Genomic DNA, 25,419 nt, shown 5'->3' on the forward strand with positions numbered 1-25,419 from the left:
GCTTGAACCACTGATTAATCAGCTGAGGCAAGTGTTGGGTCAGCTGCGGGAGCACAGGTGAGAGTAATCTAGCTGTGCTCCCAGAAGGGGTGGACTTCAACTCCATCTCTGAGACCTCATTTAAGGGCTGACCACCACTGAGGCAGCATCTCTTGGAGACTGCTCCCTAGTGGAGACTGCCTCAGCTTTCTGGTCAAGGCATCAACATTGGTGAGTTTTCTTTTGCTAATTACCTTTGATTATTTACCACCATCTTGGTCAATACTTTTACAATTAGCCACCCTTACACTGGAGTAGATTATAGAGGTATACGGGCTTTGGAGAATGGCTTTGAAGATCTTGAATTGCAAACAGCCCCACCTCAGATTTGTCAAAGCTGAACTGTACCAGCTGCCTCCTGAATATGCATGGAGGCCCAGATTGCCAGTGCTGAACGGCAGGTGCTAACTCATACAGACAGGCCTCTCACTTGTGGTTTCCTGTAGCCAAGAATTCCTGATTATCCGCTGCTCATCTCAGATACAGAGCAGAGTGTGGTGCCACATGGAAAGTTAGTCTCCAAGATGCAAAACCTCTTAAGTCATAGAGTATTCACTGCTGTCTTTGAAATAGTAAAAAAAAATATACAGATAAATTCACACAAATCTAGACGTTTCAGCAATGTGTTAAATGATGACATCTAGAGATGGCTTACCTGGCCCTGGCAGGCTGGAAAAGGCCTGACTTGCTGTTATAATTTCCTGAGCTGTTGCACGAGCAGCAGATATGGTCGCTCTTACAGCAAGCAAAACAGCAGGTAGGAATTGTTCACAGTGTATGCTGTGGAGAGGTTACCAGTGTGCGTTAGTCTTATTCTGAGCATCATGTTGTGGTTAGGTATCGTGGTTAGAGGCAGACAATTGATGAGTGTTCTGCACGGTGCCTAATAAGGCTGTGGTATGCAGACTAAAAATGTAGAAGATGACTTTTGCGCTAAAATATGCTTTTCTCCATGTGAAAAAGGATAAAGAGGAAGCCAGTCTGCTCAGGGAAGCCCTAGTTTTGATCTGAGTGCTGAAAACTAGACTGCACCGGTTGGTCTGCATGACACTCACCAAAACAATAAAAGGAGGCCAAAGTAGGTTCTCATAAATCCCCATCTCATAAATCTTTGTGCCACTGGCAATTTTCCTACTGTTAGTATTCCTCTGTGGAGAAATCCGTTGCAGTTACCATGAAAGTGGAGAAATGCAGGTATTTACAGATGATTTCCCTTGACAGGATGCTATTTTTGAGTGAGGTAATCCTAAAAATCCATGTACAGTTTATGCCACAAACAGCAGGTCCTTATTTTTTCCCCTCCATTTGTCACCATCCTCAGCTCTAAGCATCCATTTAAAAATTCAGCCATTGACTTTATTGAGTGCCCATCATCTTGAAGGGACCCAGGAGTTGATGCTGTTTGCTTGAAGGTCTCAGGCTTCTCGCTATTTGTATTTGGATACTTCCTTCTTCTACGTATACACAGTTTATAAATTTATTCCTGTAAATATCTATCAAATTATCACAAAGTTATATCAAAGTTCAAGTGAGACCCTATTTACTAGTAACTGATGTTCTTCCAGCTCAGATACTCACACAAGCATTCCTCTTCTGTTGTTCTCCCCTCTAATGTTGCTGAGGTTTTGTGGGCACTCAGAGTGTCTGACTTGATGCACACAGAGCGGGTTAGAAGGCAGGTCTGCGCGTACCCTGCTATAGTTCACAGAATAGTTTTGGGTTGGAAGGGACCTTAAATATCATTTAGTTAGAGACTCTGGTTACTGGTAAGCACTTCAGTTGCCTTTATATCTAACCTGAGTTTAAATTTTTCCCCCAAGCTCTTTTTTTTTTTTTTTTTTTTTTTTTTTTTTAATGAAGCTAAGATATATATATTTTCCTGCTATATTCCTGTTAGTATTCTATACCTACTGTTCTTTTAAGCAAATAATACATACCGATTTATAGAGCTCCAATGACTAATCTTTGCGTATTATTTATGGCATGAATAATTTCCTGCAGCATTCTGAATGAATTTCTTGGATTTTCTGGTTACAGTTTTATTGGTTTAATATGTGATTATGCTACAGACTGCGATTTGCTCATCAGAAGCCATTTATATGAATGTTATTAGATTACAGGAAGCTAATTCTACAACAATTCAGATTTATGATCTCATTCTTGTATTTTGGTGTTGAAAGCATATGTTCTAAAGACTTTGCAAGTTACTCTCAGAATCTGGGTCAAAATCTTGTCTTAACTATGCAAATAATTACAAAGATTTACCATTCCTTTTTGTTTGTTTGTTTTTTTCCCTTTCCTTCCATGTAAAAATAATTAACAGATAATATTCTTACAGGAAAAAATAGAAATGAAGCCCACTCGGGTATATCTGAAGAATGCAAACTTCTGAGAACACTTACAAGTGAGCCACCACATTAACTGGTATGAAACGAACTTTATGAGTTTAAAAGCACAGTTTCCCTCTGCAGATGTTGCACTCACTAGCAGTATAAGTAATTGCTTGTGCTCTGATACCATAAATGTACACATAGCCGAGCTTTTGAGAAGAGCAAAGCTCATCCATGTAAAAGTATTCACAGAAATATGGGTATGATCACTACAGTAAATAAATGAACGTAGAAGAAAAATGTGTCTGCTTTGTACATCTGACCACACTTGTATATCACTGGTGACACATTTCTGTTGTCAGTCTTCTTTTCTCTACTGCAGTGTTGTCAGCCATATGATCCATGAGTCACATCTAGTCCTTTGTTTACAGGACTCATTGAATATTCAGATTCTAGAGTATACATTGCCAAGTAAATGAAATAAGTTTCTTATCTTTTCTGCAGGCAGAAGGGAAGGAACCTAGGCTTTCTAAATAGGACATTAATTCTGTCCTTGATGTGCTGCACCCCTGAGTCTGTCATGGCTTATTGTCCTGAAAACAATAGCTCTCAGAGGTGCAAAATGACTGCTCTTCCTTACTGGTTTTGCTCATTGTTTTATGGTCCAAAAAGGACTAAGTATAAAAACTGAGAATTTACTATTTTCTAGAGGAAATTATATGCAGCAGGAGAGGGAGGGTGTGGAAGGGACACAAAAACAAACTGAAGGCAGGAAAAGGAGTTTGGGAAAGAAAAGAAGAGAGCAAGAGAGAAGCAATGATATAATGTTAAATCTTCCCATTTAATGATGTTGAATTTTGACAATGAAGCATTAAAGAGATTTTGAAAAGCAGTTAGCTCTGTTTTCAGACGGCCTAGTTAAGTGTGCAATGATGCAGATAGCCTCCCACTGGGATTTTCAGAAGTCTCTAATGGCCTAATTCCTACAGGAAAACTATTATGTACTTCATGTTACTCCACATAAACACATCATGGATGCGTTCCTCTGACAGCAATGGCTGCTTGAAGTATGTAGTCCAAAACAGTGTTAACAGCCCACGACTGTAATTACAATGAAGTCTTCTCACAAAACGAGCGTCATGCTCCTCCGTGAGCTGGGTGACAGCCTTTTCTTGTGCTCTACTGCAGAAAATGAGCTCCTGCTTTTCCACAGTGCTGCAAGAGGCTGTTTGCTGTGACAGCAGAGAAGAGAAAGGAATCCATGTACAGAGGTGGTGGGTGGATATGAGATAAACTTGAGCATATTTTAGGCTAAAGGAGCTGGGCTTGTTCGGAAAAGAGGAGGCTCTAGGGAGACCTCATTGTGGCCTGACAATACTTAAAATGAGCTTACAATCAGAAAGGTGATAAAATTTGTACATGTTGTGATAGTGATAGGACAAGGAGAGGTGAATTTAAGCTGAAAAAGGGGAGATTTAGATTAGATTTTATGGGCAAATTGGCAGAAGACTTGGAAGGTGATGATCTTTAAGGCCTCTTCTGACCCATGCCATTCTATGATTCAATGTTTGCAGTTATTCTTTCATCTACTAAGAGCTGGGTCCCTTCTGTAGCCCACAGTAAGAGAGAAAAAAAAAATTAAAAAGAATCTATGAAAGCCATATTGTTTTGAGCGGGAGATGTTATTTAAAGAACTCTAACACAAAGCATTTTTACTATTTTAATAAGTTCATTAAAATAATTGCCATTGACAGCATCCTTCTAATTACGTGAGCATCTGCAGGGTTGTAATACATTGCTGGGGTTACTTTTGTTTGTTTTGTTTCCCATGAAAATGGACTTGCACAACAATTTAAAGTGTCAGTGAGACTTCCCTACTGTTTCTGAGGAAAGACTTTGGAAACTGCCTGGCTAAATAGGAAAGATGGCAGCAGTTTCAAGTAGAATTAAATTCTTAAAGGTTTCCTGAAAATCAATGAAAGAGGGGGGGGGGGGGGGGGGGAAAGCTTATTGCCAACACTGTGGGAAGAACTCGGTCACTATATATTGCTCTCCCCAGGAAGTCTTAATGAGAAAGCTTGAGCTTATTTAACAGTTCATCACTACCCATCGGGAGAAGGTTCTGCTCCCAGTTCCTTTTCTGCCTTCAAGCTATTTGTTTGTCTCTTCTCGCTTTCTGCCAGCTCTTGCACTTAGCTGATGCCCCTGTGAGCAGATCTGGGTGAGCCTGAAGTTCAGTGGCAGCCCAGCCAAATCTAACTAACTGCTGGCTGCAGACATGCAGCCTGCCCCTTAGTTTTCCTCTTTCGCTTTCCTTTTGCTGGCCAATGTGTTCTTCCTGGCCCTCCCTTGTGATGCTTTGTCATGTCCTTTGCTGAATTGTTCTAGCTTGTTAACTCTGCAGAAAATGAATGGGTGTGCACTGAATACTAAAGTGGGAGGAGCTGTTGACTTCTTTTAAGGGTGAAAGTCCTTACAGAGAGATGCTGATAAACTAGATGACTGGGCAATCACCAACCAGATGAAGTTTAAGCGGAGCAAGTGCTGGATTCTGCTTCTGGGATGGAGCATGGATATATATATACTGACTGGGGGACGAGAGCCTGGAGCAGCCCCATGGAAAGGGATATGGGGGTTGTGGCTGAAAACAAGTTGAATATGTAGTCAGAGGAGTGTTTGGGCAGCCAAAAGAAAGCAGATGGGTATGACCTGTGATCACATGCTTATTTTTCTGAAACGCTAAGCTCATTTCCTGTATGTAATGTAGGGGGGAAAAAAAGTGGCTTTAAAGAGGGAGTTTACTGTATGAAAAGGAATGGTTTGGTGAACTGGGATTAGGACAAAGCTGTACGAACCACTCTTTAACTAAGAATCAGGAATACAGCCATATTACAGACCTTTGCTGTATAGAAATTTCTGTACGGTACCAGACAATAATGTGGTGCTGCTTTGCATCAAGTCATGAAGAATGCAGGGCTCTTCACATGCAAGCAAAACAACAAACAAACTGTAATTCACGGCACTGTTCAGACAGTGTATGGTTACTATGGCAGGATTTAAGACTGAGGAAAGTTGTTTCTTGGCTTCCAAAAGGGAATGTCTTACATGCTCCAGGATTGACAACATTGGAAATATTTTTTTCCTCAATTAACTCCACTATTTTTGGCACTTTCCTTTGGTTTGCTTGTGATCTGTAAGAAATTTCCAGAGTCAATAATTTTTTATTCTTTCCTTTGCCCAAGTTAGAGCAAGCAGGAGTGTTAAGTAGGTGAAAATACAACAGTGATGATACTTGTGTATGGTGTTTTTCTCTTTTCCGTTTTCTTTTTAATTGAAATTGTAAGATTTTATGGCCATATCTCCTTAACTTTGGAAGTAGTGACTAAAGAGGGATACATACCCAATTCTGAAAACTTCTGGATTTCAATTGCATCTTTACTAAGTAGAGTTCTAGTCTCACTTCTACCCAAAGCAGTGAAGTCATATGTTAAGAAGCCAAATTTGTGTTCATGTACTTTGATAATGCTTATACCATAGTCAAGCTGATCCTGTAATCAAGTGTGGTAACAGATGTTCTACGTGTCGTCTCAGCAAATGAGCTTCCATGTTGTTTTAAGACTTGCCCTTATGATGCCTCCAGACTTCAGACAGAGTAAGAGATAGTAACTTTCAGGGTAACAGCTCACCTGTTAGTATTTTCCTAACAAAAAAGATAATATACAAGATATTGTGTGTGAATTCTAACAAGTGCTTTCAAGGATAATGTTGAATTGTGTGTTGAATTGTGTGAAATATTGAGTGTATAAAGTATTTTTGTAGTGGAGTTTTCAAATGGTTTTAAAAGCAGCTTTAAAAAAGGTGTCGATAACATTCGCAAAGCAACACCAATAATATTTTGAGTTCCAGTGAAGGACTGATAGTGATTAGGCACTAGAACTGTGTGAAAAATACCATGTGTAGTGCTGGGTGACCTTGATAGAGTCAAAGTACGTTGGCTGTTGAAAATAAAAGTTTGAGTTTCACTCTGAGTTTTTTAGTATTATTTGTTCAGGCACTCCTATTTTTTGTTTAGTATTTCTCTCTGTTAACATGACTGACAATCATTTTACAACCTCATTGTATCAAACAAAAAGAACCAGGGGAGATACCGTGGAGTAAAACAGCAGCTTGAACGAGGTGCTGGCATTGTTTAACAAATGCTTTGTTTCTGAAGAGTATTTCTGAAATTAGCCTGAGTGCTACCAATGAAGATAAGCTGACAATGACATTTTCCCATAAACTGTTCTGTTTTTCTGAATGTCTGAAATATTTCGTAAGCTCAGGAGAGAACAGTGCCATTACACATCTTACAGTCATTAATATCACCAGGGGATGATATGCCCAGGGATGTGGTGAACTTACCATCCATGGAGGTGTTGGAGAGCCGTGTGGATGTGGCGCTGAGGGACGTGGTCAGTGGGTGTGGTGTGGGTGGGCAGTTGAACTTGGTGATATTAGAGGTCTTTTCCAGCTTTCATGATTCATTGATTTCTATAGTGATTCTTTCAGATCAGCAAAATGGATGGTGGACTCAGCAGGAGGGTACCAGGCTGCTTGAGATATCAAAGTAAGTATCTCCTCCAAAGGAAGAGCAAGTATCCATTACTGGTCAATCTATTCCGAAGTTCCTTTGGTATCAGTCAGCGTTTATGGAGAAATAATTAGTTTATTGTAGTAACCTGAAGGGATGAATATACCACTGTAAAACTAGAAGTTATGAAGACAGAAAACACACCACCTATATACTAGAATTCCGCTGCATCCTCACGTACATCACAACATCCAACCACAAGAGACGCAAGCTGACTGCAATGTGTCCTCATTCATCTGGAAACCCAACCAGCCCGCTGTGTGCTGTGGGAGCACCAGGGCTGATTCCCAAGCTGCTCCACTCTCCTTTTGTGAGCGGCAGAATTCTGTAAACGGTACTCTCGTTAAAGTTGCTACAGCCGCGCACAGCGGGCGGATCAGAGGGCAGCCCCCTCCTCACCACACATCGCCAACGCTCCCGCGGCCGCCGTGCCGCCCCGCCCCCTGCCTCGGGCTGTGCTCGCTCGGCACGCTGGGACTCGTAGTCCCTTCTTCGCCCCAACCTTCTACGGAGCCGCCCGGCGGAAGGGGCCGGCAAAACTACGACTCCCAGAGGGAGAAGGGACGCGCCCCGAGCCCGCCCGGGGAAGGAGGGCGTTCCCGTTGGGTCGGGCCGCGTGGGCAGGGCTTGTCGCTGCCTATCGCTCCCCCGCACAACTCGTTTGCCTTCGGCCCGGGAGCTCGGGCCGGGAGGACGGGAGCGGAGCGGACGGCGGCCATCGCCCGGGGCTCGGAGTCGCGCGCCCGTGGCGCTCGCGTGGGCGAGGGGAGGCGAGGGCTGAAAGGGCCGCTGGGAGCGGGCCCTAAGGGAGCGAGGAGCGGGAACCGCCTGCCCCCCGGCCGGGGAGGGGCGGCCCGAGGGCGGCGGGGTGCGCTACGTGCGGTCCCCGCTCGCCGTGCGGTCCCCGCTCGCCGCTTCCCGCCGGAGATGAGGAGGCGGCCGCCGCTGCCTCCGGGTCTGGCTGCGGGGGATAAGCCTGGGTAAAGGCTCCACCGATATCTTTTAACGGAGGCGGGGGTGAAGCGAGCTCCCGGCGCGCGGAGGGGGCTCCGGGCAGGGCGAGGGCCGGGGTCCGGGAGGATGGTAAGGGGCCGGCGGGGTCCCGGCACGGTTCTCGCCCTCCGCCCCTCTGCCGCTCAGCCCCGCCGCCTCCCCGCGTGCGTGGGGCCGAGGCGGCGGCGGGGACCTGTTGTGCCGGGGGAGGCGGGGGCTACGGCGGCCGGCGCCGCCCGGGGCGCGGGGCGGGGACGCGGTTCCGCTCGGCGCCGCGGCGGAGAGGGGGGGATGAGGCGCTGCCGCCCGGCTGCCCGGCGGCCGCCCGCCCGGCCCCGGCCCTGAGCCAGCGGTCGCCGGGAGGGAGCTGGAGCAGCGCCGCGAGCGCCGCTTGCTTTTTCTTTCTTTAATGATTTGTTACGAGCGTCTCTCGGGGGAGCGTTTTAGCGGTGGTCATTTTTAGCAGTGAAATCTGCTGCGCGAAGGAGGATTATACCAAATCGCTATGAATGATAGACTCGATTGCTAAACCTTGCCTTGGCCAACCTCCTGACCCGCGGAGAGAGCTCTGGGGTGTGCGTGGGAAGGAAGAAACACCCTCCCCTTCCAAAATAAACTCGGAGAAGAAAAAGACTGATCCTTTTCTCTTAAATTTTATTTTTGGACAGCTGAACTGCTTTATAATTTTCTTTTTTTTTTTTTTTTCTTTTTGGTCTCGTTTTGTCATAATTTGCTTTACAAAGTATTCCTCTACGTGATGGTTTTGTAACTGGTGGAGGAAGGAAGGACCCCTCGGAAGCGTTTGTGATATGACAGCTTTGGTTCCCGAAGAATTAACCCGTGTGTGCATAGTGCCCCTATTGCTGCTCTGGTAGCAGAACTCATTTGTTTTAACTGGGACTGGAGGAGAGGGCTGCCTCGGTCAGCAGGAGCCTTGCACAGATTTATATCGCGTGTTGTACTTCTTGGTGGGGTTCTCCCCACACGGTACTCTCTCTTGATGACACCTGGAGGTGGCAGTGGGCCCATGAAAGACTGCGAATACAGTCAGATCAGCACACACAGCTCTTCGTCTCCCATGGAGTCTCCCCATAAGAAAAAGAAGCCAGCTCCCAAGAGAAAATGGGAGGTTTTTCCTGGAAGGAACAAATTCTTCTGCAATGGGAGGATCATGATGGCTCGGCAGACCGGAGTCTTTTACCTGACTCTCGTGCTCATCCTGGTCACCAGTGGGCTGTTCTTTGCATTTGAGTAAGTGACATTTAAGTCTTTGTATCTTGACACTTTGCCTGTTATTATTTATCGTCCGTCTGAAAGCGGTACGAGGGTGTTTATCCAGATGTCACAGAGGGTGTTGGCTGACATCGGCTAATGTCGATTTATGTAACTGAAAATATCATCCGGTAAGATGCTGAGGGTTATGTGCTGCTCTTGTGCTCTGTAGAAAGCCGAGGTTTGAGGCTGAGCGTGGTAGGGCTCTTGTGCTGCAGATTTCCATCTCCTGTTGCAGGAGGAGTGTACAACAACAGGTTTGGGACATCAAGACGTGAGATAGATAGTTTCTTGTCTGCTGCTTGTTCTTCTGAGAATCAGAACTGATAGAAAAATTCTGACCCATTGTCACAGAGCAAAGTGCAAGAGAAGCGGTATCTTTCAGTAGCTCATAAATGAGTCCGTTTTTATTTTTCCCTCTTGAAATCATTTAACAGCTCGGGGACAGGATTTCCAGGTTAGCAAGTGAGAGGCAGAGCTGTACGATCCTCTCCATACACAGCTGTCAGCCAGTAGGTAACAGAGTTACTTTCAGCCTGTGCTGGTAACAACATGGAGTTTGATCTTACTGAAACCTATGTTTGTTTTGGATTTATTTTGTAAGCAGGATTCTGGTGTCCTCCTAGGGAGTTTTTCTGTGTTTCTGTGAATCTTCAGGAATCCTTCCCATTTCTGTCAAGTGAACATGCAGCAATAGCACATCCAAAATGCTGATTATTATTTTTGTACATATGTTGGGATGGCATAATTCATTTTGCACGATGATAAAGAATTAGGTATGTGTTATGTGAAATGCCATTCATCTTTTTTTATCCTAAAGTGAGTGCAAAGGTGCTCCCCCTGCTAAAACACTGCAAGAATTACTGAATTCCTTTGACTTTACTAGTCCTACTGCAACTGTTAAAACAACTGTAGCTTCATTTGTGGTTTGTGGCAGGAAAACATGGTGTCTTCTAAAGAACGTAGTGATGTTAATAAACTCTAAATTGTGCCAGTTAAACATACATCTTCTTAATGAACTAGTAACATTTGAGAAGGTAAAAATGCTCAGCTTGTGACCAAGGGCTAAATGTATATATATGAACTCTGTGGATGAATTGTTTTCTGTGAGTTTTGGATGGGATTTGTTCATTGTAAATCTTCTGCAGTCATTGTGGAACTTCTTGAGCATCCTTTAAGTAGTTGCAATAACATGGTTGATGTTGTGTACACTTAACTGTAAGTGTGCTTACTTTCCTATTTTTAAGTAGGTATCAGATGTGCCTGCTTGATGTTACTGCATAAGGAGTGGGTGCTGCTCTCTCTTGTTTGGTGTGGTTGTGCCCCATTTTAGATACGAAGGCTGACACCTGCCTCTGTGTGCAGTCTCATTGTCAGTGAACCCCCTGAGGGGAAGTTCTGGACTTTGGTGAATACCAGAATGTAACATTTAAGATCAGAACTGTAATGCTTTATGGTCCTGGTTGTAGAACTTAGTTGTTGAACAACTGCTTCCAGCTTTTTAATATATGTTTTAACAGTTGGATCCTACAGAGATAAATATTCTCTGCAGTTGTATGACTCAGAACTGTTAATGCAGGAAGAGCTGGTGGCTCACCTGATTTCATTACTGCTGTGGGTTATGCACACTGTTGGGGTCAGACACCACCACTGTGTCTTAGAACTGTTTTTGCAGTGTAGCTTTATGTGAAGAACCATGCTTGATGTTAGAGTATGGCAGTTTGGTATGAAATTGCTAGTCTTGAAGCAAAGACAAATCTTCGACTTGTTATAGTTATGCCAAATTATCTGTGTGTATGCTCCTCTTTGGTCGTTCTTGCATTACATGCATTCTCATTTTAAAGAAATGAGCTAAGTGAAGAGACTATGGCAATGATAGTTAATTTTTGATGTAATAAGTTAGGCTTGAAATTCTGCCTTGTCCTCTGAAGACTAAATCAAAACCAACCCCACCCAGCATCACTCCAGCCTTAAGACTGAGAAGCGTTCAGCCTGCTTGTGGTGTTAGAACTAGGACAGGTAGGTAACCTCACAGAGGAAAAAGGGAGCTTCTTATTTAGACAGCGCTATTCTGAAGCAGTTTCTAGTCGTATCACTTGTTAGAAGCCTGAGGTTGTTATTTAGTGATCGGTTGAGAACATCTTGAGTTAAATGTCACTTCTGTTACTTGAATGATTTGATTAGGAAGCAGCTACTCAGCCAGCAGTCTGCAGAATGAGATGGAAATGTGCTTCACTCCTTTGTGTACATGTGGACCCAAGTGATGTCTCAACAGACCTATGCCTTACTTATGTGAACTGTTAGGTGAAGCTGTCATTGAAAAGAAAGATGCAGTGTATATTCTTGTGACTGATCTTGCTACTGTTGGAAGGAGTTATTTTACTCACATTTTGGAAACTGGAAAATACATGCTAACTTTCAAAGTCATTCCTCATTTGCAAGCTGTGAATGGGGAGAGCAGGAAAGAGGTGAATATGACAGCTTATTTCTGAGGAAGTGTTGTGCTGGCACAAACACTTGATCCTTTATCCTTTTGGTTTCATTTGTTCCTCTAACATCATTTTCTCGTACCTCTTGTTTTACTTGACACCCATTCATCCTGAGCTGTCTCATGTGCTTTTGACTCGTTGCCAGGGTAGAAATGCATTTCTCCGAATCAACAAATTGTAGCTTTCCAAAAGCAAACACACGTAATACATCTTGACCTGTATAGCTTTTGACACGTAACCATGCATTTGAAATCTTCACGTTTCTTCATGTTTGTGCTTCTGTGCTTTTTTCCTGCTTGCTTTTTTCCAAGCTCCTGCCTTGTTATTTTTATTCCTTTTTCTCTGTTGGTATTTCTCTCAAATATTCCAAGTATGTCACAACTTCTTGCTTTTATCATTTCACTCTTTTTCATTTTCAAAGAGGTAAAGCCAGAATGTGCTTTAAAGGAAACCAACAAATAAATAGAAATCTTCCAGCATGGCAAGCTTTCAAACTGTTAAAATATAACTGCTGCCCATGCCCCCTTCTGAAGGAAGAGAATGCAAATAAGCAGTTTCATTTGTGTAACTTGTGTCTATTAATTGTAATGTGGTACACTGCAAGTACTTTTGGAACCCAAGAGAGATGCTGTGCGATTGTGGTACTCCTAAAACATACATGTTTCAAAATGCTCAAGATTAGGCATTGCAATTTGCTTGTCTTCAAATTTAGAGTATGTTATTTTATCTTGAAATTACAATTCCTAACTCTATCAGCATGATGCTTTGTTGTTTTTCTTTTCCAATTTGGGCTTTTTGTTCTACTTCCCCTTGCCTTGTGCCACTATGCAGAGGTATGTTTTTATAGGAAACTAATTGGTGTTCATGTGGAAGTATCTGTATGACCAGCTTGGAAAACAAGTTCATTTCCCTAGAGCAATGGCAACATCAGTAACCAAAGGGCAGATAGTATTGCTGTGCCAGGCCCATCCAACCACTGTATTTACATTTATGTAAAGTCCTTTTTTGGTGCAATAAAAGCAGGTGAAATTAAGACACTTCGTATTCACTGCTTTTATTCAGGTAGGTATGTGCTTTTATTCAGGTAGATATGCAGCAAGAGGAAAGAACCCATCGTACTTGGGGTCACTTGGGATACTTATTTATTTATTTTATTGGAGTAAAGCAAAATGGAGGCTGAGTGGCCTATTTAATACAGTAGGATGTGTAAAACAGACATCTTATTGAATGGCAAATCTCATGTGGATGCAGAAGCTTGATGAGCTTGGAGCTGCAGTAGATGGGCTTTGCTGCCAGGAGCACCCCTGGCTGCCAGCACAGCTCCTTTGTGGAGCAGGCACAGGAGGGAACATGCCCATCCCCAGGCTGCTTCATTTGAAGTTTCCAGTCACAGGTGGATGTAAGTGAAGATGCCGTTCAGGCACAGTCTGGTTTTCTCTTGTCAGCTCGGTTGCAGGGTCAGTAGTTATGGGAGGAGGCTGGAGCAGATGGCTGGGTGCCGGCAGGGCTAAGGCAGCGCCGCTCTCTTCTCTGTAAATGTGAGCCAGAGCCCCATCACTTCTGATATAATGTGACACTTGCACTGATTCAACCAACTAGAGATTTTCTGAGCTAGTTAAAACTTGATTTTTGTAAGCATTTGTGTAATGGAACTGTTTTCCCAAAGACAGATGCTGGAAAATTATTTAAACCGAGATTGAGTATGTGCATATGTGTGTACAAATCATTGCTTCCTATCTGCTCGTATGGTTGCTGGCAACCTCTCTCAGGCCTCCCACTTTGAAAGCCAGTGTGAGTGGAGGACATCCGTGAGTCACGCTTTCTGATGCGCTGTAGATGGTTCAATATTGAATTTCTATAGCACATGCTATGGTAAAGTGGTGCCACTTGCTGCTGCTCTCTGTGATGAGCCTCAGTGTGCAAACACTGATGTTAGCAAGCTGAGTGCTTTCACCAGGGTATCCACGAGCATCTTCATCTTGTGGCAAGCTTTCTGCTCTCAAGAGGTGAATTCTTAGTGTGAAGTTGTATTCCAAGGAGGCAGAATGTCTTTCATCTCATAACCCCCCTTTATTTCTCTTCCTCTGCTTCTAAGATGAGTAGGTTACTTGCATCCTATGATGACCATGTCCTTCAACTGAGTGTTGCTGCATGCTACTGATAGCGATTTCAGCTGTTAAGGTGACTGTAAGTTTGCAGAGCACTTCCTGATGAAGATGTCAAAATGGCTTTAAAGTGAAAATTGATATAAATTAAAATGACTGTTCAGTGGAAAACTCCATCCTTTCCTCTATGGAAGGCAGTAGGTGCTTTATAGTGCATAGTGGCAACTTTTCCCCTACTTCTTTTTTTTCTCTGAGTTCTTTTATTTATGAAAATTGTTGTTAAAATGCAAACAGATCAATATTTATTTGTCCCTTTGCCACGTTAGTGAAAAAGATGTGAAATGTAATAAACCTAATCTTTGGGGTTAATTTCTTTTATTTAGTGTGTGTGTGTATATATACATATCTACCAAATGATACGGCACGTTCATAATGCATTCTGACCAGATGTTGTTTATTCTTCATGCTTAATTTACCATGAAAATGTTACCTGTCAGAATCAAATATCTTTCAGAACCAAAGTGTATTTAATACTTGTTTTCCTTGGCAAGTGACTTTCCTTTCCTTGGTCATAAGGAGCTTCCTTAGTTGAGCTGTTTCTCATGGATCTGTGCAAGTATATTCCCTGTAGTTACTCCCTGCCAAAAGTGAGTGGTTCTGTTCTAGCCTGTCTTAGAGCAGCGGTTCACTGGGCAGGTATATTTGTTTAAGCTTTTAAATCTGCTTTGAATGAATTAAATGATATAAACCAAAATCCTTTTACCCAGAAAAGCACTAACAGCATTTGATATTAGGTCATGCACTTCTGTGTTTCAAGGCTCAGTCTTCTTATCTGGAAGTGGAAAATTATTCTTCATTTTTTCAGACTAAGGTTCGGTGAGGATAACCAAAGGATAACCTCTCCTATTTTTGAAAGATGTACCTTTAGTTCCTCTGAAACTGCAGAGGTATTTTGTGGTTTTATAACACTTCAAATACTTTTCCTTAAAATTTCACATTTATTTATTTATTTATTTATTTATTTTGCATGCTTTGGATGATCTCATGCTGTTCTGTGGAGAAATCAAACTTTAAAAGACCAAAAATTATGTTTAAGGTACTTCTTTCTCACTTACAGTTCTACTTGCATTTCAGCTTCATCTTCTCCTCTTTCTTTCCCCCCCACACTTTGTGGGAGTGGAAGGATGTGAAAATAGAAAGTATAACTGTGTGTAGGAAGTGATGTTGGCTGTGAAGATGGAATGTACCCTAAGGACCCTGGGGAACTCTCTGTATTGCTTGGGATTGTTCATGTATGTGCATCTATGGTGTAAAATGGGAAGGTCTGTGGTCCTTTTATGCCTGATGCCATTTTTCCTACACAGTGGCCTAGTGAGCTACTCTTGTTGTAGTTCTTTGATTGCTGTAAAGAGTTGTAAATTTGATTCTTGATACCTATTCCAGAGTGATGAGCAGGTGACTTCAAAAGTTTAGTTAATTTCCTTACCTTTAAACATGGTGTGGAAATACTAAGTCACAGCCCGAAACAGTGATTGTGCACCTGGCAGGGCCAACCCAGGGGAGCTCAGGTGCATGCAGTGCACCTGAGTGACTGGAAGGGGTGGAGTCAGGATCCACCGCTTTCCAGACCTCATTTAAAGGCTGGCAGTGGAGGTGAGGGCATCTCTTGCTGGAGATTCCTGCCAATGTGAGACCTTCCAGGGGTAAGCAGCTGTTTTACTTCATTTCTGCACCTGTGGCTGTTGCTTTTGGGCTCGTTCTCATGTGCTGTAACACATGAGAAGAGTTTGCCACCCTGCTAATAAAATCCCATTATAGCTTTACATGTGTCTTTAAATCTCTGTTGCTGGTGGGTAATATTTCTATGCGTTTTCAGACGCATATATGCGATTTATATGAGATTAGACATGTTTGATCAAAAATCTCTCTCAATCTGTTAAATTTGAGGTTCTTGTCAGTGTAATCTGTACGGTTTGCCTGATTTGTTTTGGTTTTCTCTGAGTGGGAGCTGTTGCCCCTTTATGTTAACAAATGTGTTGCAGAGGTATAAAATGCATCTTTTAGAGGCTAAAATTGAGGGGGTCATGTTAGGTTTACATTATTGGAAAAACTTATCCAAAATGTTTCTTGAAAGTAGCTTCTTGTGAATAATAATATTTTCAGTGTTCTTTTACTTGCTTTTATATTTGGACTCATGGAGGGGGAAAAAAGTCTGTAGTGCTACATGATTTATTTTCTGTAAGATGTGTTGTGTTACTATTTTGTGAATATACTTTCTGTTTTGTAAGAAATGCTATATGCGATTAGCTTGCCCTTGGTTGATTAAGAAGTTATCTTTTAGAATGAGTAGGTACTAGTCCTAGAACAAAACTGTTCCTTTCACCCCTTTTTGAGCAGAAAAAGAAATTGTTAATGTCTGAGCTTATTTGTAGATTCCATAGAAACTGACATGAAGTTCAAACTGGATGCTTTAAAATATAAATACCCTTCTAATGACTAAGTTATAGCATTCAGGTAGTTAGCATATAAGCAGGGCCTTTTAATGTTCCCCTTTGTACGGTAAGGGTCTATATTGTAGAAGAGCTTTAAACTGTTCGCCTGAGCATCCAAATGTGAGCAAGTAATAATGAAAAAGAGAAGAAGATGACTGCAGTGGAAAGTTGAGAATATTTTTAACTTTTTTAGCTACGTGATTGTTTCAAAATAGTTAAGAAGTAATTAACAGCATCAAAAAAGAACTGCTACCAAAAACTGGCTTGAAATAACAGGGCTTTAAAAATGCTTAAAAAAGTAATATTAACATAATATAGGAAATTTCTGTTACCCTGATTGATGGCTACTGAAGTGAGGCTGTGGTACTTGATGCTCACTGATGTTCCAGGCTGCCTATAGGGATTTGTGCATCACAGTGCTGCTCATCTTTCTTCTATTGAAGCTGATGGAAAAATCCCCTGAAGTCAGATAGAATGGCTGAAGTTTTATTAAACTTAGAAAAGACCGTCTGTAATTATACAGAGCTTAATACAAAAAAAAGCCCTGTAAAGTGGTTGAACTCTTTATAAATCAAAAAGATGAAGATGGAGCCAAGGTGTAACGGCCAAAAAGAATTTTCTTTGTATTTTTCACGTTGTTGAAATGTTAACGGTTATTAGCATAAAAACTCAGAGCACTTCTTAGTCCAAATAATCAGATGGAAACCAAAGCATTTTGGACTCTCAGTTTTGTTCTAGACAGCCTTTTCCTTACTCAGTTGTACGTATTCCTACTGGAAGAAGCTTTGATCCCCTGGAGATCCTGTTTATACTGCTGTCATTAGGCAAAGGGTGCTTTGTGCTTAGATGCCTGACCATGGGATTTCAACAGTGTGCGGGGCTGCGTGTTTTGCCTAGTTCAGTTGCATCACTCCAACTGCTGGGGTGATGGCGAGCTGTAGGGCTATATGAATATTTGGCTTCTGGGTTTGTTATTGCTTCCTTTTCATTAGTGTCTACTGGGTTTATTCACGTTATTGTGGGATGGTGGCTAATGAGGTCTTACATAATGAGCTTGGCTAATGAGATCACAGCTGTTTTTGTTTTCCACTCCTGCCCTCCTCTTAAGTTGGTTACTGCAATGAATACCACTAGCACACATTTGTTGTGGTGAATGTGCAGTTAGCTTCGCTTCTAATTTAAGTTTTACTCTTTTAATGAAAATACTTTGCAAAGCAGGGAATTCAACAGAATACTGAGAATTAACTTGAAAACTGAGAAGACATAAGCAAAATCTTCAGCTTGTGAGTTTCATGTTAAATGCAGTTAAATTACATTGTCTGCATTGAGTTTATATACTTGATGCAATAGATGTGGGTTTTCTTTTATTAGTATATGTTTGTTATGTGTCTATATACACATGTCCATGAGAATGGAAAAGTAGGTAAAAGATGTACCGGTGCTTGTTATTATTTTAGTATAGTCACTCAGGATATTACTAGGAGATGTGAATGTAGATTAAACAACATTGGCAGAGGGTTGAACTCGGCAGTTGTGTTTTCAGGTTCCATTAGAAAAGTAACAGAAATGAGACTGTATAAAACTTTCATTTCTGATTGCAATAAATTTTACGTTCCCTCCTGGCTGCTATTCAGGAAGCCCAGAGGATAGCAGGCCTGCTTGTGTGTGTTCAGTAAGCCCACTGGTTGTGAACGGTACTATCTAAGGACAGAAGCAAGCATAAGAAAGTACTTCAGTTGTGCTGGTGTGCTTATTTGTGCTCATGATGTGGGTTTTCATGATGTAACTATCTGCATGTTTTTCTTAGTAAATGATGTCTTGTTGACAAAAAGGTCTTTATAGTGTGGAAGAGTTAAACTTTTGTCTCAGTTGAAACTATATGGAGCAGTTAAAAGCATGCACGAGAAAGAAAAAGCTATAGAGTGGTGATGGCTTGCATCAGTATTGCAGCTGATATTTTCTTGTGTATATGGGTTATTCAGGACTGCTGCTGGTAATGCATCTATATAGCGACAAAATACAACTTCTAAGATACTTCAGCGTTGGATAGGACTTGAACTCTCTCCTGCACCCAGTATGCACTGTGTGTGACCATTGCCACTGGCACATAAAATAAACGCTTTAAGGATTTTCTTGTTAAGTTACTTTGGAGTAAAAGGGGGCTCAGGATATTATTGTTGTGTAAGTAACTGATTGTAGGGGGGGGAGTTAAACAAAAAAAAAGAATAAAATCCACCAAACAAGAAAAACATGAGTAGTTTTTTTTTTTGTTTGATGGGTGGGTTCAGTGTTTTGTTTTTATGTTGCTGTTTTTGTGTTTGCAGACTCTGAGCATGGCAAGATTGTGGAGTTGCTTAAACCTATGTGCTACAACCCTGAGGAGCCTCCACCATGCTTTGAGCAGAGAGTTTGGAGTGGGTTGTCTTCAGGGGTTGGTTCCTACCTCAACCATTCTATCATCTGTGATAATTCTGAGCTCTCATTCCTGTAAGACAGCAGAAGACATATGTGGGAAGATAATTTTAATCTTGTTTTAGTGGCCCACTTATTGCATGCTTGCTTCAAGAGAACTTACTTCAGCATTACATTGTCTTAAGATTTGAACTTTAAGCCTCAGTCCAATAGCATTTAGAATAGAAATAGCCATAGTGTTTTTATTGTGGTTTTTTTTTTTTAACCCCATCATTCCTTATCTTTGAATATTGCTTTTTCAGCTCAAAGCACATTTTCCAAGGCTTCTGTTGTTTTGTTGTTGTTGCTTTTTTTTCCCAAGCTTTCTTTCACTTGTCTTCTGTACCTCATTAGATTTTGCCTTCTACCGTCCATCTGGCTTGTTCTGAATTGTATTGGTGTCTTATCAGTTGAACAGAAGTATCAAATTTAAAACCAATTTCACTCATGAAGAATATCCCTGTATGCAGCAGTTGTTGCAGTGATCTGTGATGTGTTCATAGTTTGTCTGTGCCTTGCTTAAATTTTGTGATCTCCTGTCTAACCTCTCTAGCCACTTGCTGGCTTTCTCTGGCCTCATAGTGTAGTTGCTATAGAAGAGGTAGGGAGGCAGTACAGGTGAAGGTTAAATACAGTGGTTTTTGCCTTTGTCTTGAGAGGGGGATACATGCACAGATTTCTTCCTATGAGTAACTGTGACTTATACTGCATTTGCCTATATCATTGTGAGTTATTGTGCAGCTGTGTAGAATGGAGTCTTTCTCCTTGTGCTTGGACCAGGTCAAAAAGTTGTTTCCATCCTGCACGTTCAGCATCTTCCTGCTGAACTGCTGCAGCTTCAGATTGTCTTGCACCTTAAGAGATACCATGCTTTAGCTTCTGTGGTCTTAGACAGAAAAGGTCAAATGGTTTGTCTGAATAGTTGTCGTTTTGTTATCATTGGGAAGGGATACCACCTTACTTGCCAGATTATTCCAAACTCCCTTTAAACCCTGATTTGCTTAAAAAAGAGTAAATAATTGCAGTAAGGCAGGTATCCATTTCTGGATTACAGAGTGGGAATAAAATTATAAGAGAAGAAGATGTAAATGAAGCAGTGCATGTTCTGTTTTGGTGCAGTACATCTGAACCTCTGCATCCTGAAGCCAAAGGCATATCTCTCTATACCATGTACTGAACTACTTTTTTTTTCCAAGTGAACTTCATGCTTGTAGGCACATCTGCTTTTTTTAATGGGGACAGGGTTGCATTCTTACCATTTCTGAATTCAAGCAAAATTTTAGAGCACATCATAGGAACATTCTTCCAGTTTAACAGATTCAGTTGCAGTGAGACCAACCTAATGATCATAGGTTGCTGAAAAAGGATGGAGCTGTCTCTTCCTTTTTCCTAGACCTTAGCTGTTTCACTTGCCTGATTCTGCTCTTTACCCCACCCAACAGTGAACCAGTTCAGGGAGTTCCCTTCTTGCAGAAAGCTGATCTGTCTCTCTTCTGCCTACACAAAGAAAAGCTGTATACTGGTTTATGACCCTGAGTTGACACCCTGAAAAGTCAGAAGCACGTTATTCCTAGTGTAGAGAAGTGGGGAAGTGAGGAGGAGGAGATTGCCAAATCGCCTTAGCTGTGGTTTGCAACTGTACCCCATCCTGAGGAACCTTGTTGTTTAGTCCTGGTTTGTTATTTGGCATCTGTGAGAGTGCACACAGCACCTCTCTAGGCTGTTGGTTGTCCATAGTCTGTAGAGACTGTAAGAGTTTTGACATCTTAACTGCATTTTACTTTTGAAGGAGACTGAATCACAGTGCAATTTGTGTTTGTTAACTATCTTTTAAATAGCACGCTAAGAGTTTTTTAGTTGTTTACATCTTATTTCTATTCTTGTCTAAAATAGCCATTATTCTCAATTCTGTAGCACAACACAGAGGCAGTAAGTGATACGATTCTTCTTGCATCCCTATCTGTGTAGCCTTCCAATTCAGTTCCCCGCAGCCAGACTATGGAGCCAATGTATTGCCTCGCTTCAGTAAGAGAACTTAAGAGCTCCCAGAGAGCTTCACCTGCTTTTGTGTGAGAATAGCTGAGTTAGCTACACATATACTACACTAAAGAAGGAAAGGAGTATTCTCATAATCCTTTTAATTTCAGCCACGCTTCAGCTGAGATGGCAATTTCCCCAGGTTATTTGCTTGTTTCTTCGTAGTTCCTTTCAGCTGCATACTTGGATGTTTTATGTTTTCTTTGGTGTTGTAAATGTTGAAAGTTTCAGCGTAGTAGGATACAGGAAGAATTATAAAGCAGTTAATGGAAAACCGAGTGGTTTGCTTGCAAGAGACAGTTGGAGTGGATATCTCTATTCAACATATGATAAAAGAATTGGCCTTTGAAATTACGTGGTTAGGTAAGACACCTAAAACTAATCAGAGCAGAAGGAATCGTCTTCCTTCAGAGCTGAAGACGAGGAAGAAGCTGTGTACTGAAATGTGACAGAGATGAATCTAATTCAATATAAGACCTTGAGAGGATAATCGTTCTTCTACAAGGCATGGCACTAAGAAGGCTCTCTTTTCTTTAGCTTAGGCTGGAGAGGCTGAAGTGTTCCAGTCACCACTGTGAGCGTTCACATTCAAAGTAAAAGATGCTTTTGCTCTGACATAATAAGCCATAGACTCTTTGACTATGTTGCACATTGGTTTTTAATGCCATTTGTTGGAGGCAGGAATGTTGTTTCCAATACTTGAGTAAATCGAAACAAGTGTGCTGGGGCAGAAAGGCATTTCAGAGGAAAGTGCGCAGAGATTGAGTGGGATAAGAATTTTGCTTTTTTGTTCAGTTTGCACTCAAGGAGTTTGGGAAACAGTCAGTTGGCTGTGAAGGAGGAAAAACAGCCTGATATAAGAGAGGCAGCTGACGGGTTTGGATCTTAGTAGGTGAAACTGTTGTGTGCCAACATCCAACTTGACTGAAAGAAAGATAAACATGCCCTTCCCAATACACATACCTTTCTGTTATTACCTCCTAGAAAACTTTAACCAACAGTTTGAGTTTCTACATGGTGAACTGGAGGTGCAGTATTGCCTAGTGGTTGCTTATTCTTGGCAAAAGTAAGTTTATTTTCTATTCTGAAACATCTTTTCTAAACACTTGTTGGCGCTAGTCCTTGTTACAGCAAAGAAATGCTATTTGTGGAAGGAGAACATTAGTTCATCACTTCTTAAGTCTATGGAAAAAAATTAACTGAAGTGACATCTGTTGCAAAGGTAATTCATTGTCAAAATAAGCTGTCAAGTTGCACTTAATTGCAAGTATTCTTTGATCACAAAATAAAGGTCCAAGACTTGGGGAGCATGGAAATTTGCCCTTGAGGTTGATCTCTACTGATATGTGTAGTGTTATGCTTCCAGAATGAATGCATCTCTAGTCCAGCTATGCTTGCCTTCATATTCTGAATAATGAGAAGTGTGAAACAATTTCTGAAGATTTTTCAGTGCAAGGAGAAAACTTTGAAGGGAAAAAGTAAGGAGTGGGCAGAAGTGTCTGCTGTTCTGTTTGCTTCTGGAAATTAATTTCAGTTACTCTAGGGACAGGTGCACATCTATAAGGAAACTCATATAACTTCTGGCATACATATGGGTGTTTTCAGTTATTACCAATATATCCAGTACTGTTGGACTGTGCAGGAGGATAATTCAATTATACAGCACCCTGAAATGCTAATATATATTGTAACCTACCAACACTTCATTAGGTAGAGGCTGAAAATGAAAAATCAATATGTAGGTAATAGACTTGTGCATAAGAAAGAAGACATTACCATAAGATACAAATGAAGAATCAGTGAAAAGCTAATATATTAATGGGGAAAACAAAATGTTTCCAAAGTAATGCCTGAATGCAACCTCTCTGGTACTCATTACGGTGTAGAAAGTGTCTCAGTAAAGGAGTATAGGCTGACAGTTTGTAAGATTAAGTGAAAGATGTTTTTGTTATTGTTTGTGATATTTTTTTAATGACTAAAATGCAAATACTTTCTGGTTTTTAAAACTGCGTGTTAAAGTGACTTATGTAATAATATTGTATGTACAATGTTGTATGTATTACTGTGTATTAAAGGATGAGATAACTGTTTAAAGGCATGATCCAGTCAAATAAAATGAGATGGTAAAAGACATTCTAAAGACATGTTATTACAGAAAGGCAGAAGTGCCAGATCAGATTTGGCTCCCAAATGTGCGTTGTGTTTGTAGGAAGTAGTATGTGTAAGAATTCTCTGTGGTCCAAGCCTTGTAGAATTGTTTTTAGCACATGGAAGCTGAGAGTGGGGCTGACATATTTTCATTGCCAGTTGAGTTGAAGCATGAGGAGTTGATTAAAATAGACATGGTTTTAAAATTTATAACTTGTATTAGTGTTTTCTAGCACTACTGGCTTTCTGGAAAGGGAGAAGAGCATATATCTGATGGAGATCCTGCCAAAGAAAGGTTAAATAGGTCCTTTTAACTCTTTGTTATGGGTTATGGGCATTAGTTATGCGATACTGATGTGGTTCCTGGGGATAAACTAGGACTGCCAGAGTATCAGCACATATTTAAGAATGCAAGGAGTTAACAGCATAATACATAGATCTTTATTGCTTTTTCTCATCCTTGAATCTAGTTTTTTCATAAGTTTGTGTGTATATATGTAAAAAATACAAGTTTATTTTAAGAGGAGGTCAGAAATGACTGCTGTTAAGGATGGTGATAAATGATGGTGCTGTAAAGTTTCAAAATGTTTGTGGTCTAGGAATGGTTTTCTGTTTTCTTACCATTCCTAATTTCTCTTGTGCTAACGTATCATAATGATGAAACTCTGTGGCTTGTGCCAAAGATGTCCTGATAAGGGGTGGATCCAGAAGAGAGGCTTGTGGATTACATACTGATGAGACAGTGGATTACTCTGCATCTTTAGTATACACAGGCAGGAGTACGCAGACCTTTGTCTTTCACTCTTAATTCCGAGTGCATTTCTTTGACCTTGTGTTCCTTAAGATACAGGAGTGCACGCATTTTCTGTGCAGCTCACCAGATGGAATGTGACTGTTCAAGCTCCATCTCGTGATGGGATAAAAACATAAATGCAAAATAAATATAATTTGACTTCTGGTAGTTTACAGTGTGTAGAGCAAACATGGTATTATTTGCAGAACAATAGGCAAGTTTGATTTCAAGTTACCTGACTCTGTTAGAAAATCCAGTATTAGCTTAGAGTTTACTAAAGTTATTGAAGAAAGGTATAAAGAGAGGGTGAAAAAAAACAACACAAATAGTAAAACCATTTTAACGAATGAAATGATGGATATTAGCATGTTTGTTGGTAGATGACAGAGGGGTCTTGAATTTTATTCTTAAACTGGTGGGGGTTTCTTTTGAAGGTGAGGGCAGCTTGTTGCTGTCATATGTTATGGTTCTAAATTTATTTTCTGTTGGTAAGATGACTCCACCTTCTGATAGCTGTGTTGGCTGAAATGGAGTAAAGTTCATTTGCTGGTGGAAGCAATGAAGGAGGTCAGCTTAGTTCTCCAGTGACAGCATTGGTCTAGCATGTGTGTGGGGGGAAAAAAGACTATAAACAACTCCAAGTAATGTTTAACAGTATGTGGTAGTTATAAAAAGACCAGGTGCTGATAACACATCTCAGAGGTCTGTGGTCAAGCATATACACCACAGGCATGCTGTGGGATCGTTTTTGCTTCAGTGAAGATTTTCCTCAGCTGTGTTAAGTCCTAAGAACTAGATTTTACTAAACAGCTGGCAGGATGGAGATGCAAAACAACTTTACCTTTGCTGTTTGTTATTACTAATTACATTATTGCAGTATGGCTGGAATAAGTTTGGGGTTCTCTTGCTGTGTTCTTTTGTGTGGAGCTTTTAAAATTTGTTTTATGGTAGAATTGGCACAGGTTTATTCCTTAGCTAGTTATCAAGTCTGCCTGAAATGTGTGGTTTACTTTTCTTGGGGGGCTGGGGAGAGAGGGAGAGGGGAAATAAAACCAGTGCTCTGAAGGTTATGATGTCCAGACTTCCTTCTGACTGGTGGGAGTGAATGTGTTTCTCAACTCCTGACCCTTCATGTATAATACTGTGCTACTGCCTGCCCATGTTTAAAGCAGGGACCCTCAGGATGATGAGCAGGTTTCAGCAGCAGAGGAAATGAAAGAGAACCATAGACAGACTAAGGTGGCTGCATGCAATCTCATCTTGTGCTGGCAGGTTCCACTTAAATTTTTCTTGCGGCAAAAACATTGAGAAACAAACCTTTCTCTTTTTAATAACAATTTGAAAGGGGCTGTCTTGTTCTTATGGCGAGGTATCAATGAAATTTAATCACCATTTGTGACTTGCTTTGAAATGGGAATGTGGCTTCTGGGAGAGCTTGAAACCAGTCTTAATCTCTTTCTTGAGATCTCATGGTGTGTGTGTGTGTGTGTGTGTACAGCTATCTCACCACTTTATTAAAGGAATACCTGTAGACTGGAATTTGATGCATGAGTGGATCTTTTCAAAGAAGGGAAGGATTACTGAAAGCACAGGCTCAGTAATATGTATTTTGGCAGGGCTGGGGAAGTACATCCTTTCCT

The 25,419-nt window shown here is 41.2% G+C and overlaps 1 protein-coding gene across 7 annotated transcripts in view; it reads left to right on the forward strand.

Annotated features, from left to right (window-relative positions):
• The first annotated feature begins 7,865 nt into the window (after nucleotides 1–7,865).
• ZDHHC14 (zinc finger DHHC-type palmitoyltransferase 14) overlaps nucleotides 7,866–25,419 on the forward strand; it is a 94,733-nt gene continuing 77,179 nt past the window's right edge. For 5 of the 7 annotated variants that reach the window (XM_015858324.2, XM_015858327.2, XM_032443262.1 and 2 more), the window contains exon 1: nucleotides 8,331–9,243. In XM_015858324.2, coding sequence (XP_015713810.1) covers nucleotides 8,993–9,243 — 251 coding nt within the window. In that variant the 5' untranslated portion in view covers nucleotides 8,331–8,992. Of the gene's footprint in view, nucleotides 7,980–8,330; nucleotides 9,244–15,506; nucleotides 15,562–25,419 lie in introns of those variants that run through there. The other 2 variants (XM_015858325.2, XM_032443263.1) reach the window with 2 other exon arrangements.

The sequence above is a fragment of the Coturnix japonica genome, chromosome 3, assembly GCF_001577835.2.
Source record: "Coturnix japonica isolate 7356 chromosome 3, Coturnix japonica 2.1, whole genome shotgun sequence".
Classification (NCBI taxonomy): domain Eukaryota; kingdom Metazoa; phylum Chordata; class Aves; order Galliformes; family Phasianidae; genus Coturnix; species Coturnix japonica.